Consider the following 18,837-nt stretch of genomic DNA (forward strand, 5'->3'; position numbering starts at 1 on the left):
CTAATATATGCAATAATCAGAATTTTGCTTCATCAGCCCCAGAAGTCTGATTTGGTTTGGTTAGTGACTGAATATATTTCCAATAGTAATTAGGCTTAAATATTTTGTCATAAGATCCAATTTTTTAAAAAACAAGATTTCAATGAAATTGAGACAGCAGAACTGAGGATTGGTTAACAACTCCCAAAGCATTTATTCTCAGTGCTCTTAAGAGTTCTGCTTTTCGTCAGTTAGGAAAGAGGCTGCCATGGCGTTGGGAAGATACCAAAAAAATCAGTGAAGGAAGACCTAGAGTCTTATTTGTAAACTGAGAGAGTTGAGCTAGTTTCTCAGTCTGTTCCAACTTTGTAAAATCATTCTAAGATGGAAGGTTCCAGATTTGGTCACTGAATGCTACCATAGGTCAGGCACTGTTCCTGGCCGTGGGGTACAGCATAAATAATAACGGACAAAAAACCAAACCGTCACATCGTGTACATTCTAAGGGGGTGCAGGGGATAAGCAAATAAACGAAATACACTAAATTAAATAGTAGTATGTGCAAAGGAGAAAAAAAGAGAAAGGATAAAATAAAATTACCAGAAAGAGGCCGGGCCCAGAGACTGGTTGAAGGCCAACCTGGGCAAATTAGTGAAAACCTGTCTCGGAAAAGAAAGGAGGGGGGTGGAGGGGGATGAAGACGGAGCTGGCGAACTTGGGCTAGGAGCGAGAGCTCTGGGGCAGGTAACACCTGTGCGCATGCGTGCTGGGTGTCGCGGGCTGAAGCGCGCTCGCGGCAAGTCCGTGAAGCGCATGCTCGTGAGCTCGCGCGCACTCACTGGAGCCCAGGTGCGCGCGGCCGGCGGCCGTGGCGGTTGATATCTGAGAGTTGGTGAAGCGCGTTTCGAGGTGATTTGGGGGAAGGCACGTGGCGAAAGGACGATCCCGCGAGCTCTTCTACCACCAGAAGGGCTGTGGTGGCAGCTGCGGGCCAGCCTTTTGAAGCCAGTGCGCAAGGGCCCCGCGAGGCCCCTGCGGCCTTCCGACTGCGCGGGCGCCTTAGCGGGTGACCGGCGAGTTACCTCGCAGGCGGGGGAAAGGGAGGGGTGGAGCCTGAGGCCTGCGAGGCCTGGCGGGAGAGACCCGGCCTGCGGTCTCCTAGCCTTCGTAACTCCGCACTCGCACGACTTGGGCTGTTTCTCCAGGAACCTTGGCTCTGGAAGTCCTGGGATGTAATTAGGAAATCGTTGCTTTGGGTTTAATCAGAATACTTATTAAACACTCACCTCATCCCACCCCATCCTGTATGCTGTCCTCTGCTAAATTAACCATCCGAGGTTCTGCAATTATAAGCCCTGGTTTTACGAGGTTTGGAAAACCAGCCACCTGCAAAGGAGTGCAGCCATGCTTCCCTCTCACTTAAGAAGAATGGGGTCCTTTATTGCTCACAGAACCTTAGTTTTTCCTGCAAGAAAACTTAAAAATCAAAGGCTTATATGCAAAGGAGTTTCTCTGTCTCATCCATTCTGTTCCCAGCCTCTTCCCTGAGGCAACTACGTTTAACCAGTAATAACAACAAGTCATCATAATCTCTTAATGCCTGTCTCGATAGAAAAGTTGGTCTTTTTTATTTCCTCCCGTGGCTTTACCTTCCTACTTACAATATCTTAGCACTTCATTATAAGTTTTTCTAAAAGTCATGGTTATTGTGTAATGTATGTTACGAAACTAGCTTGGATTTTTTTTTTTCATGAATAATTTCTAGCTAATGTTTCTTAGCTGAATTTAATTTAGGCATCTGTTTTTGGTGAAGTGGTTAGAATTTCGAATACTGTCTTTACGGGTCAACATCAAGTTAATTATGATTTCACTTAAGGGCATGTGGGATTTAGAAAGAAGCAATGAAATTATGAGTGCCTCTTTGGATGTTAAGTCCATTGCATCAAGCATTAGTTGTGTGATCTGTCTAGAAATAAGAGGGATAATTTTGTTTTGTTTCATAACTTGGTTTAATAAGAGATTCCATTTACCTCAAATGATATTTCTTCATATAATACTTGAGAGAAATGGATAATGCTGTGTAACTCTGAAACTTTGATAGTGTTTTTTTCCCCCAATAGGCAATTATTTCCATTCAGAGAAGGAAACCAGTGCCTGGCATTCTCATCACCTCTACCTGCCATGATCAAGTGCTTGTCAGTTGAAGTACAAGCCAAATTGCGTTCTGGTTTGGCCATAAGCTCTTTAGGCCAATGTGTTGAGGAACTTGTCCTCAACAGTATTGATGCTGAAGCAACATGTGTGGCCATCAGGGTGAATATGGAAACCTTCCAAGTTCAAGTGATAGACAATGGATTTGGGATGGGGATTGATGATGTGGACAAGGTGGGAAATCGTTATTTCACTAGTAAATGCAACTCGCTAGAGGACTTGGAGAACCCAAGGTTTTATGGTTTCCGAGGGGAGGCCTTGGCAAGCATAGCTGACATGGCCAGTGCTGTGGAAATTTCATCCAAGAAAAACAGGACAATGAAAACTTTTGTGAAACTGTTTCAGAATGGAAAAGCCCTAAAAGCTTGTGAAGCTGATTTGACTAGACCAAGTGCAGGGACAACCATAACGGTTCATAACCTATTTTACCATTTACCCGTGAGGAGGAAATGCATGGATCCTAGACTGGAGTTTGAGAAAGTCAGACAGAGGGTAGAAGCTCTCTCACTCATGCACCCTTCTGTTTCTTTCTCTTTGAGAAATGATGTTTCTGGTTCTATGATTCTTCAACTCCCTAAAAGCAAAGACATATGCTCCCGGTTTTGTCAAATTTATGGTTTAGGCAAGTCCCAAAAGTTAAGAGAAATACATTTTAAATACAAAGAGTTTGAGTTTAGTGGCTATATCAGCTCTGAAGCACATTACAATAAGAATATGCAGTTCTTGTTTGTGAACAGAAGACTGGTTTTAAGGACAAAGTTGCATAAACTTATCGACTTTTTATTAAGAAAAGAAAGTACCATATGTAAGCCAAAAAATGGTTCTGCCAGTAGGCAGATGAATTCAAGTCCTCGGCATCGGTCTACCCCAGAACTCCACGGGATATATATCATCAATGTGCAGTGCCAGTTCTGTGAGTATGACGTGTGCATGGAGCCAGCAAAAACTCTGATTGAGTTTCAGAATTGGGATACTCTCTTGGTTTGCATTCAGGAAGGAGTGAAAATGTTTTTAAAGCAAGAAAAATTATTTGTGGAATTATCAGGTGAGGACATTAAAGAATTCAGTGAAGATAATGATTTTAATTTATTCGGTGCTACTCTTCAGAAACATGTGTTCTTAGATGAGAAGCATGACCAGGGCGGTTTCCAGGAAGCGTGTAATAATATTTTGGATTCTTATGAAATGTTTAATTTGCAGTCAAAAGCTGTGAAAAGAAAGGCTACTATAGAAAATATGAACACACAGAATTCTGGGGATTCAGAAGCTATCAGAAGAAAGACAAATGGCTCATTTTTGTACACTTATGAATCAGATGGCCCCAGTCATAGTAATATGACAGAGTTATCATTATACAACAAAGACAGCTGTTGCTTAGAATCAAGGATGTTAGAACAAGAGACAGTTGAAATATCAGAATCAAGAGAAAGTGAGAAACATAAAAAATCTTGCTTGGAACATAACTCTTTAGAAAGTCCATATGGAATCGGTTCAGAAATGTTTTCAAGCCCTTTTCAGATACAACATCACTTTGAGGAGAGTGGGGTAGATTTAGAAGTACAGAAAGAAAGTACAACTGCTAGTGGCATGGCTGCCAACATATTGAAAAATAAAAGAATTCAGAATCAACTTGAGAGATTTGAAGATGCTACTGAAATGGGATGCCAGTCTCTGCCTTTTGAGACAGGATTATTGAGCATACATAGTGCTCAGAGAGAAAAAGAGCCCAGTGATTGTGGAAGAATAAATGTTTTTAGGTATGGACAAGTAAAATTGTGTTCCACTGGCTTTATAACTCATGTCCTTCAAAATGAGCAAACTAAATCAACTGAAGCAGAACATTCATTTAAAAATTATGTACGGCCTGGTCCTGCAAGTGCCCAAGAAACATTTGAAAGTAGAACATGTCATTCATTTGAGACTCCAGACATCAAAGGTTTAACCAGCACTCTAAGTAAAGAATCTGCTCAACTGCTGAGCAAAAATTTTTGCAGACAAAATACAAGTTACGGGCTAGAGAACAAACCTAGAGCAAAATGCAAAACTGTTACTGTTTTTCAGGAAGGTGATAAAGAATCACACACAGGTTGCTTATTGCCCGATATATCCTCTTCTTTCCCTTGGTGTAGACAAGTTTCAAATGGTATTAAGAAAACAGATAAATTGATTGGTTCCTCCAAACCTGTAGGCCGAAAGAAGCTAAGCTTGACTTCACAACTAGGATCTTTAGAGAAGTTTAAAAGGCACTATGGAAAAGTTAAAAATCCTGTAGATACAGAAGTGGAAGAAAATAATATTGAAGTTATTACCAATCTCGGTCCTCAAGTCAAACCTGACACTCCACTGAAAGACAAGAACCACTTAGAAAATTCTGACGTCTGTAAAATCACTACTATAAATTGTACCAACTCAAATGGTAGTTGTCAACCAATAAGTCACATCCTGTGCTCAGAGAAGTTTCCACTTTCCAAAGAAGATTGTTTGGAACTACAAATGCCTTATTTGGAAGAAAGTCCTATAACTCTAATGGAGTTGTCTCACTTGAACAGAAAACCTTCGGATGTTGAGAAGTCACCTGAATCATTGGCCTCTAAATTATCCAGATTGAAGAGCTCTGAAAAAGAGGCTCAAACGATGGAGATTAGGAGTCATTTTATTGAACTTCCAAATTCAGATTCCAGCAGGGAAGACAGTAACTTGTACAGTGGGTTAAACCTAGATTTTTGTGAGTTGTTTAAAAATGAACCTGAAAAAACAGACAGCAGCATCCTCCCAAGGTCAGATACTGTCATTGAGGTTACTGAGGATAATTCCCTCAATGAAGACAGTGAACTGCATTCAGGCAACAACAAAATGGAGAACACTGCAAAACCAGACACTCCTTTGGAGTTACCCCGTAGTGATTCTAAAATTATCGCTCAAGATTCAGATGTTCTCATCAGAGCTTCAAAGCAACAGATAGGAAGTTCTGATTCTCCCAGTGGAATTTTAATGAATCAGATAGAAGATATCATAGCCAACCAAAATGGAATTTGTTCCTGGAGTAAGAAGTCTAAAGGAAGAGCTTGTTCTGAAAACGAAGAGTCAAACACATGTTCTTTGGATTGGCAGCAGCATTTTGATGAAGCCCTGGGAAGAATGGTTTATATTAACAAGGTCACTGGACTTAGCACATTCATTGCTCCTGCTAAGGACATTCAGACTGCTTGTACTAAAGACCTGACAACTGTAGCTGTGGATGTCATACTTGGGAATGGTAAGTAGTGTTCACTGGCATGAAGTACTTTTGAAGATGGGAATAATGGCCAGGAGTAGGGAATTGTCCAAAGAGATGATCTCGAAGACTGATTATAAAACATGTGTTTTATGGTATACGAAAATTCTCCAACACTAAATACAGAAATACAATGAAGGGTTCACCTAGGATGTAAGTGTATGTATACACATCTATGAGTGTGTGTATGTGTAAGAGGAAGGGCAAAACAGCCCATTTTAATGAAAATGGTACTATTTAATAGCCTAGAAGATCCACAGTGCTTCCCTATCCCATTTCCCCCCTTCCCAAACCCATAACTCCTCTAGAAACTTTAAAGAAATGAAAGTTTCTCTCTGTGGCTTCCAGGCTAAGGGTAGAATGATTTTGTAATCATCCTCCATTTTCCAATGAAACCTATGGCTCAGTGCAGTACTATTTTATGAACTTTTCCCCCCAGAAAGTAGCACTTAATCATAAATTTTCAAAATATAGGCTGAATATATATACTGTCATAACCATACTTTTCGAGTGTACTTTATTATAATGCATATGGTAATCCACTTGATCTGTTTTGGGTATAAGAAGATGTTATTCTGGAGCATAATAATGTGACTTTTAGATCTTTATGAGGTTACATTATACCTTGGACTAGAGCTCTAGGTTCTCAGGTCTCAGTCAACAAAGTGACATTGTTTTGGCAATGTGTTGAGAGCCAGATGTTGGAGATGGTAAACCTGCTTTCTGTCTGACTATACTCTTGGCTTTGCACTAGGAGGATAAGTGTTAAATCTGCATCCGTATTAAAAGTCTTGAATGCTGCAAAAGAATGGATATTATATGAATGTAATTGGAAATTAGCTTATAATTTTTCTTTATGATGATTATATCAAGCAGGGGCCTCTGGCTTTATATAAGTTAAATAAGACCTTTATTTTTCCTTGTTTTACAGTTTTTTCCTTGTGAAAAAAGATAACTTTGGATAGTTTCAAAGTATTCAATAAGAGGAGAAAATGCTTCTCTTTCAGTATTGCTCCCAAGACTATCAAGTTGCTCTTAAGGCAATTTTATGTAGTTTTCAATTTAGGTCATTTTAGACCTGATTTTCACAGAATGCTTATCAGAAGTAAATTTAAGGCACCAACACCTCATCTTCCTGAAATGCAACTGCTTCTGATATGGTGCCAAGAGATAGTTGGGTTACATTCAACTGCAGATGATTATTGCCAAAACAAAAGGGAAAGTCTTAGCTGCCATACTCAACATAAACATTTGCTCCTGCTAATTAAATCTAGATGTTTAAACACTTCAATCCACTTAACTTTTTGGAATAGTTTTTCTTTTAATGAACTTTTTGAAGGTCATGTTAACTGATAGTTTCCTAATGAAGAATATCTTTGTATAGAAACAAGTTCATAACAAGATGATTCCTCAGCACCCTCCACTCACGTGGAATGTTACCTTTCTGGAAATAGTTTGTGCACAGTGGTGCATTAGGACATGGTTGAACCAAAAATAAAAATGTTACATGAGATAATTTCTGTTGAACTGGGGATTGAACCCAGGAGCCCTCAACCATTGAGCCCATATCCCCAAACCTTTTTTATATTCTATTTAGAGACAGGGTTTCACTAAATTGCTGAGGCTGGCTTCGAGCTTTGATTCTTCTGCCTTTGCTTCCTGAATCTCTGAGATTATAGGCATGTACCACCATGCCCACAAGAAATTATTAAGAAGTAAATTTTATTGTGTAGAAGAGAGGATACTTTATAAAGGTAATTTTTTTGTGGGCGGGGGGACCATGTGTTGAACCCAGAGATCTTAATCACTGAGCTATATCCCCAGCCCTTTTTATTTTTTATTTTGAGACAGGGTCTTGCTACGTTGCTTAGGGCCTTGCTACGTTGCTTAGGGCCTTGCTAAATTGCTGAGGCTGTCTTTAAATTTCTGACCTTCCACCCTCAGCTTCCTTAATTGCTGGGATTATAGGTGTGCGGCCACCATACCTGGCAACATTGTAGGATAATTAGCAACATTCCTGGCCTTCATCTGCTAGATGCCAGAAGCACCCTTCACTCAAGTTGTGACAATGAAAAAATGTCTCAGACATTGCTGAGTACCCCCACCCTATGCAAAATTGTCTCCCATTGAGAATCACTGTGACCTTAGTGTCTTCACTCTGTCTGGTATAGATGAATAATTGGACTAAACATTAATATGGATGCCTAAATTAGCAGATTAATTTCATTAAAGAACTTCTGATTCTCAAGCTAGTGTTTACTAGTCTGCTTTATGTCTTCATTCAGTTTGTAGAGAAAGAAATTTATGTGATTTAATTTTTAATAGTTTATTTGTATGTTGAGTTTAAATTTCTAGGTTTTTCTTTTTGATATTTAGGGTCTCAGTACAGATGTCATCCTTTTAGAAGCAACCTTGTTCTTCCTTTCCTTCCAAGAGCTCGGGAAGAGAGGACTGTGCTGAGGCAGAATAACAGAGGTGGGGGCACTACATTTCTGGGACACCTCTTATACACCTACTACCTAATGCAAAAAACAAAGCAGGGTTGCATTATTAAGCCTGATCAGTGCCAGCTGTGTCTTACTGGAACCAGGAACTCCCTGCAGCCCTATTTAACAGCAGAACTAAGTAATTCAGTGCATGCATTTAGATCAGAAATTACTTTTCCAGACTTGAGGTCAGTACTGGGTGATTATGCATAGTCTGTGGTGTCTTGTGATTGAGGAAATGTTTTGTTATTTTTAAAGATTGGAGTTGCACTCCAAGTTATAGTAGTTTGATCTAAGCAAAACTTTTTGGAAAAAGTTACAGACATTTTTGTTTGTTTGTCTGTTTGTTTCTAAAAATAAAAAGTGTATTTTTACCTAAAGGCAGTGAGGCTACTATTTTGAACCATAGTTTCTTCTGGACTTGTATTCGGAAATCTTGCTATCAGTTTGGAGAAAGTCTATAATGTCAGAAGTTACAGTCACAACTCTAGTTTTAAAAGTAACATACCAAACAACTTAGAGATATAGTCTAGCAAACTCTGAACATTTGTAGAATATTGGAATAATATGTCTGATCCTTAGTCTTGAGGCTGCAACCAAACAGGACAGACTATTCATTCTTTTTTCCTGAGCTTCATGATGCCAGCTTCACCTGTCTCCTTTGTCTTAGATGCTGTGGATGATGCTGTTGGTAGTGAATCCCTTCAGTCTTTGTTTTCAGAATGGGACAATCCAGTGTTTGCCCGTTACCCAGAGGTAGGTCTGTAGCAATTTTTATTTGCCTGTTATTTTAATTTGAATTTCATTTAAGCTGGGTATGGGCATGAATAGCTATACTAATTTGTAATTATGAATGGAAACTAGGCATGTTTCCAAATGATTTATTTGGAAATTAATTTTTAACGTAGAGAGGAGGAATCATCATTTTGGAAGTTCAGGCAATTTGAATTAAATGTGTATTATCAGTGTGCATCAAGTGAATGCATTTACCCTGACCTACAGCTTTAGTAAAATATTCAGAGTGATGATAATAAAAGCATCATTAGATAAAGCAGTGAATCTTCTATTGGACAACAGTTCATTGTTGGACCTGGGTACATGTTCTGTTCTCACTGCATTATCACAGAATGTTCTATGTGTGTTAATGAGGGTGTATAATAGGTGAACATTTGAATACTGATTCTTCAGTTAAGCTATCTTTAAGGACTTGATCATGGAGCATAGACAAAGTGTTCTGAAACAATATTGGTTTTTGTGAGTTATTTTGTTTATGAACAAAAAAATGTTAAGGGAAAACTGGGGAATGAAATTCACCAAATTATATTGTTATATCATGTGATTTAAAATGTGATGATGAATTCCATTATTGTGTATACTTATAATGCACCAATAAAAATTGTTAGTTAAGACTAATTCTTGGGACATTTTTAATCTATAAATTCCCTGAGTTCAACCCACCTTTTTTAGATTATTTGAAATTGAATGCTTTTAAAGGATTTTGAAATCTGGTAAAACAGACATAAAAAATCAAATTTATGTCTGTAGATTTAAAAAATTAAAATTTAAATGATGGTTTTGATGTCTCCCTAGGTTGCTGTTGATGTAAGCAGTGGCCAGGCTGAGAGCTTAGCAGTTAAAATTCACAACATCTTATATCCCTATCGTTTCACCAAAGAAATGATTCATTCAATGCAGGTAAAAATTGACTTTGTAATCAAACTGCACTAGCTCTTGTGAAATTGGAATAATTTAATAATTGAGACCACATTTGCCGAAGCACTTGGGGCTTATTTTGTTTGTTAATTTTTATTTGTTTTTTGTTCTGGGGCTTTTACCCAAGGGTGCTTAGCCACTGAGCCATATCCCCCAGCTCTTTTAATTTTTTTTTAATTTTGAGATAGGGTCTCTCAAAGTTGCTTAAGGCCTTGTTAAATTACTAAGGCTAGCTTCGAACTTGCAATCCTGTTGCCTTAGCCTCCCAGAGTCTGGAGATTACAGGTGTGCATTACCACACCCAGCTGTTTGTTAAGTTTTATTGTACCTTTTATCATCAGAAGTAAAAGCAAGGGATTAATTATAATTACAAAGAAAGAAATGTCCTTAATAGTGTAAACAGGTTTGAAGGTAATGAATTATAGATTCAGGCTTACAGTTTCAAGGAATATTAACACATTTCTATAGAGAATTATATGTAGATTTTATGTGTGTGTATCTGTATTTCAGGAAGGGTAAATTGAACCAAAAGGTACTTTATCACTGAAGTAAGTCCTCATCAGTCCCCCCAACCCCGCTCTTTTATTAAGACTGGATCTCATTAAATTGCTTAGGGCCTCACTAAATTGCTGATGCTGGCCTTTAACTTGGGATCCTTCTGCCTCAGCCTCCCAAGTCATGCAACACTGGGCCTGGCTTGATTTTTATATTAATTGATAGGTCAACAAATATCAATAAATAATTTGTAAATCAATACTGTCCTTTACTGGGCAATAATGCATTTTTAAAAAAATGACCCTCTATTGTGTGGGGCTACAAAGACTTAGGGAACCCCAGACTGATGAGTTCCATTAACCAAAGGGACCCCTCGTGTCATCTGCTTTTCTGTTTTGCTCTCTATGGCTCTCTCAGCCTCCTTGATTTCCAGTTTGGAAACAAATTAGGGATCCAGATAGAAATAAGGGAACTCCCAATGTGGCATTGACCTGGTATTGAAGCAAGGAGCAGTTGGTTATGAAACAGACCCTGGACAGTGGAATAGGCTACGGGATTTGGAGGGGGGGGGTGCCTCAGATATCTGGACAGAGAGGAGCCATCAAGGTCTGAAGTTATCAGGGGCTTTTTACTGTTTTAATAGAGTAACTCTTCCAGAATGGTTTTTCTTGCTTTCACATAAACTTTAAAAAGTTATTTTAGTTCTATTTGTTAGCAATCTGTGGTTATATTAATAATACTCTGGTCATATTACTTATTACTAAGAATCACTCTGTTGGGAAATTTTCTCATCTACTCTAAAGAGTTATTAGTCTGTTTCTCTTACATGCTTTCTTTGGTCTTCCTTTGTGGTCTCCCTCTTTTCATATCTTATGATCACTCTACTTGCCCATTCTCTCTCTCTCCTGGTACTGGGGATAGAGCCCAGGGTTGTGCACGTGCTAAGCTAGCTCTGTACCATCGAGCTACATCCTCAGCCTAATTTGTTCATATTTTTTACCTTTATTAAGGATTCCCTCAGGTTTGGCAGCACCTTATCTCAGTCTTAGATATGAATGTTATAATGTAAACTACTCTAAAATACAGTTTTGTGTCCTATGCAGATGAGACTTTGTTAATTTTTATTTAGCATTGTACCATTTCTTTGAATGTATGGCAGGTTCTTCAGCAAGTGGATAACAAGTTTATTGCCTGTTTAATGAGCACTAAGACTGAAGAGAATGGCAAAGCAGGTAAGAATGGAGGTTAGCCTCAATTAATAAGCCAGCTAATTTTCTGATAACTTCTTTTTTTTCACATTACTTTATTAGGTGATAACTTCTTTTAAGGTAATTTTTAGTATACAATGCAATTTCAATGATTTGGATAGATGAAGAAAAACTCTCTAAATTAAGAATATTATGAGGGGCTAGGCATGTGGCTCAAGCAGTGGCGAGCTCGCCTGGCATGCGTGCGGCCCGGATTCGATCCTCACCACCACCACATATGCCGAAGACTAAAAAATAAATATTAAAAAATACTCCCTCTCTTTAAAAAAAAATTTTTTTAAAGAATATTATGAAATAGCAGTTTTAAATACATTTAGTTTTATGTACATACACATGTATCATAAATAAGACACAGATTAAACTATTAATAGTAGCTGCCTCGGGAGTAAAAATGGGGGTGGGCAAAGGGGGAAATTTAATCTTTTACTCTAAAATATTTTATATTGTTAACTTTTTCATAACATTTCTATATTTTCCCTCTATAATAATAGAAAGCTTATATAATAAACCCTGTTAGATTTATCAAGAGTTATTCAGAATCACTTGATGACCTGATTTAATGAAAAAATAATAGTTCATACAGAACTTTAACTTATACAGCATATACTAAATGCCTGCCCCAGGCCCTAGGGATACAATGATTGGGAAACGTAAGTATGAGGAGTAACAATTACACAAACACATAGTTTTAACTGTAGTTCTTGTTATGAAGGAGAAATAGAAGATGCTGTAAGAGCCTGTTTTGTCAGGGAGGTCAGAGAAATGTTCTTGGTGAAATAAGGTCTGAAATATGAGTATGAGTTAACTAGGTTTAGAAGATGGGGAATAATGTACACAAGTTGTGATTTCTTCCCCTTTAGCAGGAGCGGCTGGAGATGAGGCTCAGAGAAGTAGCTAGGAACCAGATAGTCAATGCCAGTTACTAGCTTTAATTTGTCCCGACACTGATTTGGAATGATTTGAAAGGTGATTGGTTTTTTTTAATTATTTGTTTTTTGATGTTGATTTGGGGGCAGTTTGTGTCACATCATATTGCATTTTGAAAAGATTGTTCTGGGTTTTTAGAGTGAAGAGTGGATTTTGAGTTCCAATAACTCCAAGAAGAATACAAGGAGGACATTACAATATCTAAGGAATGGTGGTAGCTGGGACCAGGGTAGGCTAGGGAGAAATGAATGCATTGGGAAAATGTTTAGGAATCAACGGGGCTTGGTGATGGATTTCTAGTTTTCTGGCCTACATAGCTAAGTGGACAATGTTACAAAACCAAGTTGGAGATGTAGCAGGCTTGTAGGGGGACAATGTGGTATAAAAATCATGAGTTAGTCTAACTTCTCTTTGAAATATTCCAGATGAGATGTCAAGAATGTTTCTGTATTACAGGTGTTACATTAGAGATGTGCTCTGACCTGACGATATTAATTTGAGTTGTCAGCATAAAGCTTATCATTGAAATCCTGGATATAAACTTTATCTCCTAGAAAAAGAGTAGTGATTGAGGAGAGGTCCTGAATCTAGAATGATTCCAACATTTAACAGCTAAGTAGAAAAGTGTGAACCAGCGAAAGAGATTGTCAACGAACAGCAAGTAAAATAGTGAGAAAACAGAAAGTTATGTTGCAAAGCCAAGACTTTGTGCCAAATACTGCTGAGATGTTTAATAAGATGAGGATGTTTAGTAAGAAGACTGATTTTGTGACAGTGATCAGCAAATGAGAGCTTTTGAGAGGAGAGGAAAAATGCTGATGGTACTAATGGAGACTGTGAGGGAGAGACTCAATCTGTGATTTGGAAGTGAGAGACCAAGGAGGGTGAGGGTATGGGTGAGACAAGACTTTTTTTTTGGGGGGGGGGTACCAGGGATTGAACTCAGGGGCACTGAGCCACATCCCCAGCCATATTTTGTATTTTATTTAGAGACAGGGTCTCACTGAGTTGTTTAGCGCCTCACCGTTGCTGAGGCTGGCGTTGAACTCACGATTCTCCTGTCTCAGCCTCCCAAGCTGCTAGAATTACAGGCGTGCACCACTGCACCCAGCAAGACAAGACTTTTTAATGAAAGAATCTTAAGTGTAATTACGGTAGTCACCCCCCTCCCTTTTAAAATATTTGTTTTAGTTGTTGAAGACCTTTATTTTATTTATTTATATGTGGTGCTGAGAATCGAACCCAGTGCCTCACACATGCCAGGCAAGTGTGCTACCACTGAGCCCCATTTCAGTAGTCACCCCTTTTCTGTGGTTTCACTTTCTGCAATTTCAGTTACCCACAATCAACCAAGGTCAGAATATATTAAGTGAAAAATTCCGGAAATAAACCATTTATAAGTTTTAAATTTCATTCTACTTTGCATCTTCTTCTATCCCATCCAGGATGTGAATTGTCTCTTTGTCCAGTGTATCCACAATGTGTATACTACCTGCCTATTAGTTGCTTGGTAGCAGTTTCCATTATCAGATTGACTGTGATGGTATCACAGTGCTTATGTTCAAGTAATCTTTATTTTATTTGATAATGGCTCCATAGTGCAAGAGTAGGGATGCTGGCAATTTTATTATAATATATTGTTATAACTGTTCTATTTTATTATTAGTTATTATTGTTAATCTCTTATTGTGCCTAATTTACAAATTAAACTTTCTCAGAGGCTTATATGTATGGAAAAAATCATAGTACCTACAGGATTTGCTAAAATCTGCAATTCCAAGCATCCACTGGGAGTCTTGAAACATGTACTTTGTGGGCAGGAGAAGACTGGTATAAGGAATGCTAAATAGTGCAAGGTTCCCAAAAAGACCCGAGTGGCAGATAACCCTGAGTAGCAGTGGAGGGTTGGCTCTAGATTTGTAGACTTACGAGTAAGTGCCTCTAAAGTTTGAGAGCATTTAATTCTCTTTGTGTAAGTGTGGTATACATACACAATAGAAAGAGAATAAAATTATGGCATATGCAGGTAAATGGATACAGTTGGAGAATATCATGTTAAGCGAAGTAAACCAATTCCAAAAAACCAAAAGCCAAATGTTTTCTCTGATTGGGGGATGCTGATCCATAATGGGGTGGGAGGCGGCGTGGGAAGGAAGAATGGAGGAACTTTGGATTGAGCAAAGGGAGGGTGGCGAGGGGAGAGGGTATGGGGCAGGAAAGGTTGTGGAATGAGATGGATATCATTACCCTATGTACATGTATGATTGTACAAATGGTGCGACTTTACATCATGTATAGAGAGTTGAAAAGTTGTGCTCCATTTGTGTACAGTGAATTGAAATACATTCTGTTGCATGTATAACTAAGTAGAATAAATTTAAAAAATTCTCTTTTACCTTGTTTAATATATGTCAGAGGTCATAGATCAAAGGCAGATTAACCTAAAGTTCTATCAAAATTATCATGAATTATAATATAGTTTTACCATACCTAGAAAATTAATAGATTTTTCTCCTTTTTTTTTTTTTTTTTTTGGAGTGGTACTGTGGATTTAACTCAAGGGCACTCTACCACTGAGCTATACCCCCACTTTTTTTTTTTTTTTTTTTAATTTTGAGATTGGGTCACACTAAGTTGATTAGACTGGCCTTGAAACTACAGTCTTCCTGCCTCAGCTTCCAGAGACACTGGGATTATAAGCATGCGCCACTGTGCCTGCTCACGCATGCTAGGCAAGTACTCTACCACTGAGCTATGTCTCCAGCCCCCTTTTTAGGGCCACCTTTTTTTTTTTTTTTTGGTGGGTGTGTGTGGTGCTAGATATTGAACCCAGGGCCTTGTGCCTGTCAGACAAGCACTGTACCAACTAAGCCGTATCTCCAGCCCCATCCAGCCCCTTTTTCAAATTTTATTTTGAGACAGGGTCTCCCTGAATTGCTGCAGCAGGCCTTGAACTTTTCAATGCTCCTGCCTCAGCCTTGAAAGTAGCTGGGATTACAGGCATGCATCACTGACTTCTTTGTTGCAGGTACCAAGGGCATTATAGATGGTACTCAAGATGGGTGTAACCACAAAATCTTCAGATGTTCAAAGAAGCAAAAGGAACTATTGAAATTTCTCTTAAGAGTCTATATTAATATTGTTAGATACTACCAGAGTATCTCTTGTAAAAGGGTAAATATTTATATGCTGTTAAAAGAAACCAGAGTACAAGAATGCTCTTAAATATATTTTTCTAAGTCAAAATGCAAGCATTTTTTCATAAACACCAAATGCAACCTATTCCTTGATTTAATTTTGATATTTTCATATTTTTAATGGATAAATTGACAGTGTGTTCACCGAGTGGTGAAATATCAGGAAAGTCTTTACTCCTGTGGTCAGTTATTCTTTTAAATTATAATGAAACAAATTCCAGGTTTGGCATTTTATGATGCATGTTTCTGCTTACAATAAAATATAGTTCTTCACTTATGACACCCTAAAGAATAAGGATTCAGGGACTGGGGCTGTGGCTCAGAAGTAAAGTGCTCGCCTACCATGTGTGAGGCACCGCGTTCTATCCTCAGCACCACATAAAAATTAAAAAATAAAATAATAAAGATATTGTGTCAACCTATAACTAAAAAATAAATATTAAAAAAATAAGGATTCATTCATTTATTCTATAAATGTTTATTGAGTGCCTACAATGTGCCAGGTGCTGTTTTATGTGCTGAGAATGTAATAGATAAAAATCTCTGTTCTCTTGAAGCTTCCATCCTGTTGGATTGGAATATCAAAAATGTAGCTTCCATCATGAGTATTTATCTTCTACATTCTGCTTCATTCAAGAAATGGAAGACATCAAGAACACTATGTAGGGGCTGGGGTTGTGGCTTAGTGGTAGAACACTCGCCTAGCATGTGCGGGGTGCTTGGTTTGATCCCCACCACCACATAAAAATAAAAATAAAAATAAAGGTATTGTGTCCAACTATAACTAAAACAAAACTTTTTTTGAGAAGAAAAACTATTTCCCTAGTCAGGTGGAGGCTGGGTTGCAGAGGGTCTTGGTTATTCACATTGGGTTCAGTTCCAACTTTGAGGTTACTCCTTCACAGTTTAAGATTTATTCCATCGTTTTGCTCAAAACAGGATATTCAGTATTCATCAAAACCGGCTGGTGTTCCTCCTATCCTCAAAGGAGTTTAAAATTCAACATTTTAGAGGTTGTTCTTGTGGTTGAACATGCTGTCGGAAAATGTAAAAAAAAAAAAATTCTTTTTTTTCTTCTTTTAATCTTAAGCTCCTGTGCCATGAATTTGATAGTGCCATAGAAATTATTTTAATCTCTTGTAGAAATAGGAAAAATAGACACTAATCACTTTGATTAAAAGCATAAATCTCCACCAGTTGGCCAAAAATAGCAAATTGCAAGCTAAAAAATGAGAGCCCAAAGACCTGCTCTTCAAAAGTGAGACCTGTAGACAGGATCAGCTGGAAGTTTGTTAAATTGCAGAAGCTTGTGTATCACCACTAACCTAAATCAGAATTTGCATTTCAGTAAGATCCCAGGTAACATGTATGCCTCCAAAGGCATACATGTTCAAGAAGCCTGTCTAAAGCAGCCAGTGGGCAAATCCAGACATTGCCTGTTTCTGAATAACCCAAGAGATAAGAATGGCTATGTTATGACGTGGTTGAAAAGCAAAAAAAAAGAATATTTATTGACACAGTAAAATTATATGGAATTCTTATTTCAGTGTCCTTAAACAAAGTTTTACAGGAATACAGCTATAATATTCACATTTTGTCTGTGACGACTTCTACTTAAACTGAAGGGTAGCCATGACAGATATCATTTGACCCCAAAAGCTTAAAATATTTCCTCTCTGCCCCTTCATAGGAAAAAAAAAATAAAAATTCTAAAGTGTACAAGAAATACATTCTTCATGAGTTGCTGATTATAATAATGTCTTTTTTTTTTTTAAAGAGCGCGAGAGAGAGAGAGAGAGATTTTTAATATTTATTTTTCAGTTCTCGGTGGACACAACATCTTTGTTTGTATGTGGTGCTGAGGATCGAACCCGGTCCGTGCGCATGCCAGGCGAGCACACTACCACTTGAGCCACATCCCCAGCCCTATAATAATGTCTTAATGACTCTTTTTTGTATTAAGGTTGAATATATAAAGCAAAATTTGTATTTAAACATTAGGAAATGTAGAACTTTAACTTTGTTTTATAAATGAAATACTGACGAACTAAAGAGTTTTTTTTTTTTTTAAATCAGGGATAAATTTATTGTTCTCCCCACAATTTCTCTTTTTTAGGAAATAAAAGGTACCATTGTTGTCACATAGTATACTCTCATGCTTATATTGTTAAATAGGTTGAATGAAACTTTTTCTTCCCCTCCCTCAACATAATGATTATTTTAATCTTGATCTGAGAATTGGAACCTCCAGTTATCCTTATTGATCTTGTAGGTGGAAACCTGCTAATCTTGGTGGACCAGCACGCTGCCCATGAGCGCATCCGTTTGGAGCAGCTTATTACCAGTAAGGATCTCTCTGCAACTAGAAAAGATTTAAGATACCCCAGCAGAATTAGTATAGCTGAAAGTTTTTCTCAGTGGAACTATTGTGAGGAAACATGCATTGTATGTTAGAAAAATGAAGCTGAAGTCCTTCACTTTGTTTTTTTTTTTATAACTGGAATGTAATAGTTTAGTTTATTAATACTTACTTGGTCAAAGGCATATTTGCTATATGTTATTATCCACCCAGCAGTACCTAAGGTCTGGGCTAATTTTGAGGGGGGTTGAACCCAGGGGGGCTTTACTACTGAACTACATTTCCGGCCCTTTTTATTTTTTATTTTGAGACAGAGTCCTTTAAGTTGCAGAGGCTTGCCTGAACTTGTGATCCTCCTGCCTCAGCCTCTTGACCTGCGGGAGTTGTATGTCTCTAGGCTAATTTATTATGGCATTCAGCACCAAGATGTGCCTCTTTTCCCACATGATCTTGGTATACCTTCTTCAAGTTCAGCAGGCAAAGAACAGCAGCTCAGAAGGCCAAATATATTGTTTTTATTTTAAAATAAAATTTGTTATTTAATAGTTAGTTTAACCAAATTCAATTATAAAGGCATAAGAAGAAATATAATGTTTCCTTTATACCCTTGTCCCCATCCTAGCTCATTTCTCTTCCCCACAGGCAACCAAATATTAATAATTAATAATAAAATAATGTGTGTCTTTCCAAAGTCAACATATGCTTTTTAATTTTTGCTACACATGTTTGTCTTCATGAGGCAGCATGTTCAACCAGGTGGTAAAATACCAGCAAAATCTTTACTCCTGTGGTCAAGTAATGAAAAACCTTAATATCAAAGAATTAGTGAAGAATCTAGGGAACTGTTTCATAGGCTACACTGGCAATGGTATTACCACTATTTTCACTTTTTCTTATAAAATATTGGGAAAGATAAAATAAAAACCAT

At 37.8% G+C, this 18,837-nt stretch overlaps 1 protein-coding gene across 4 annotated transcripts in view; it reads left to right on the forward strand.

Moving 5' to 3' along the window:
* The first annotated feature begins 847 nt into the window (after positions 1-847).
* Positions 848-18,837, forward strand: part of Mlh3 (mutL homolog 3) — a 32,276-nt gene continuing 14,286 nt past the window's right edge. The window contains exons 1-7 of one of the 4 annotated variants that reach the window (XM_027931730.2): positions 848-888; positions 2,100-5,446; positions 7,841-7,939; positions 8,621-8,706; positions 9,541-9,645; positions 11,318-11,390; positions 17,823-17,894. In XM_027931730.2, the coding sequence (XP_027787531.2) occupies positions 2,161-5,446; positions 7,841-7,939; positions 8,621-8,706; positions 9,541-9,645; positions 11,318-11,390; positions 17,823-17,894 (3,721 nt within the window). In that variant the 5' untranslated portion in view covers positions 848-888; positions 2,100-2,160. Of the gene's footprint in view, positions 889-1,986; positions 5,447-7,840; positions 7,940-8,620; positions 8,707-9,540; positions 9,646-11,317; positions 11,391-17,822; positions 17,895-18,837 lie in introns of those variants that run through there. The other 3 variants (XM_071607656.1, XM_071607657.1, XM_071607658.1) reach the window with 3 other exon arrangements.

This window comes from Marmota flaviventris, chromosome 2, assembly GCF_047511675.1.
Source record: "Marmota flaviventris isolate mMarFla1 chromosome 2, mMarFla1.hap1, whole genome shotgun sequence".
In the NCBI taxonomy this organism is placed as follows: domain Eukaryota; kingdom Metazoa; phylum Chordata; class Mammalia; order Rodentia; family Sciuridae; genus Marmota; species Marmota flaviventris.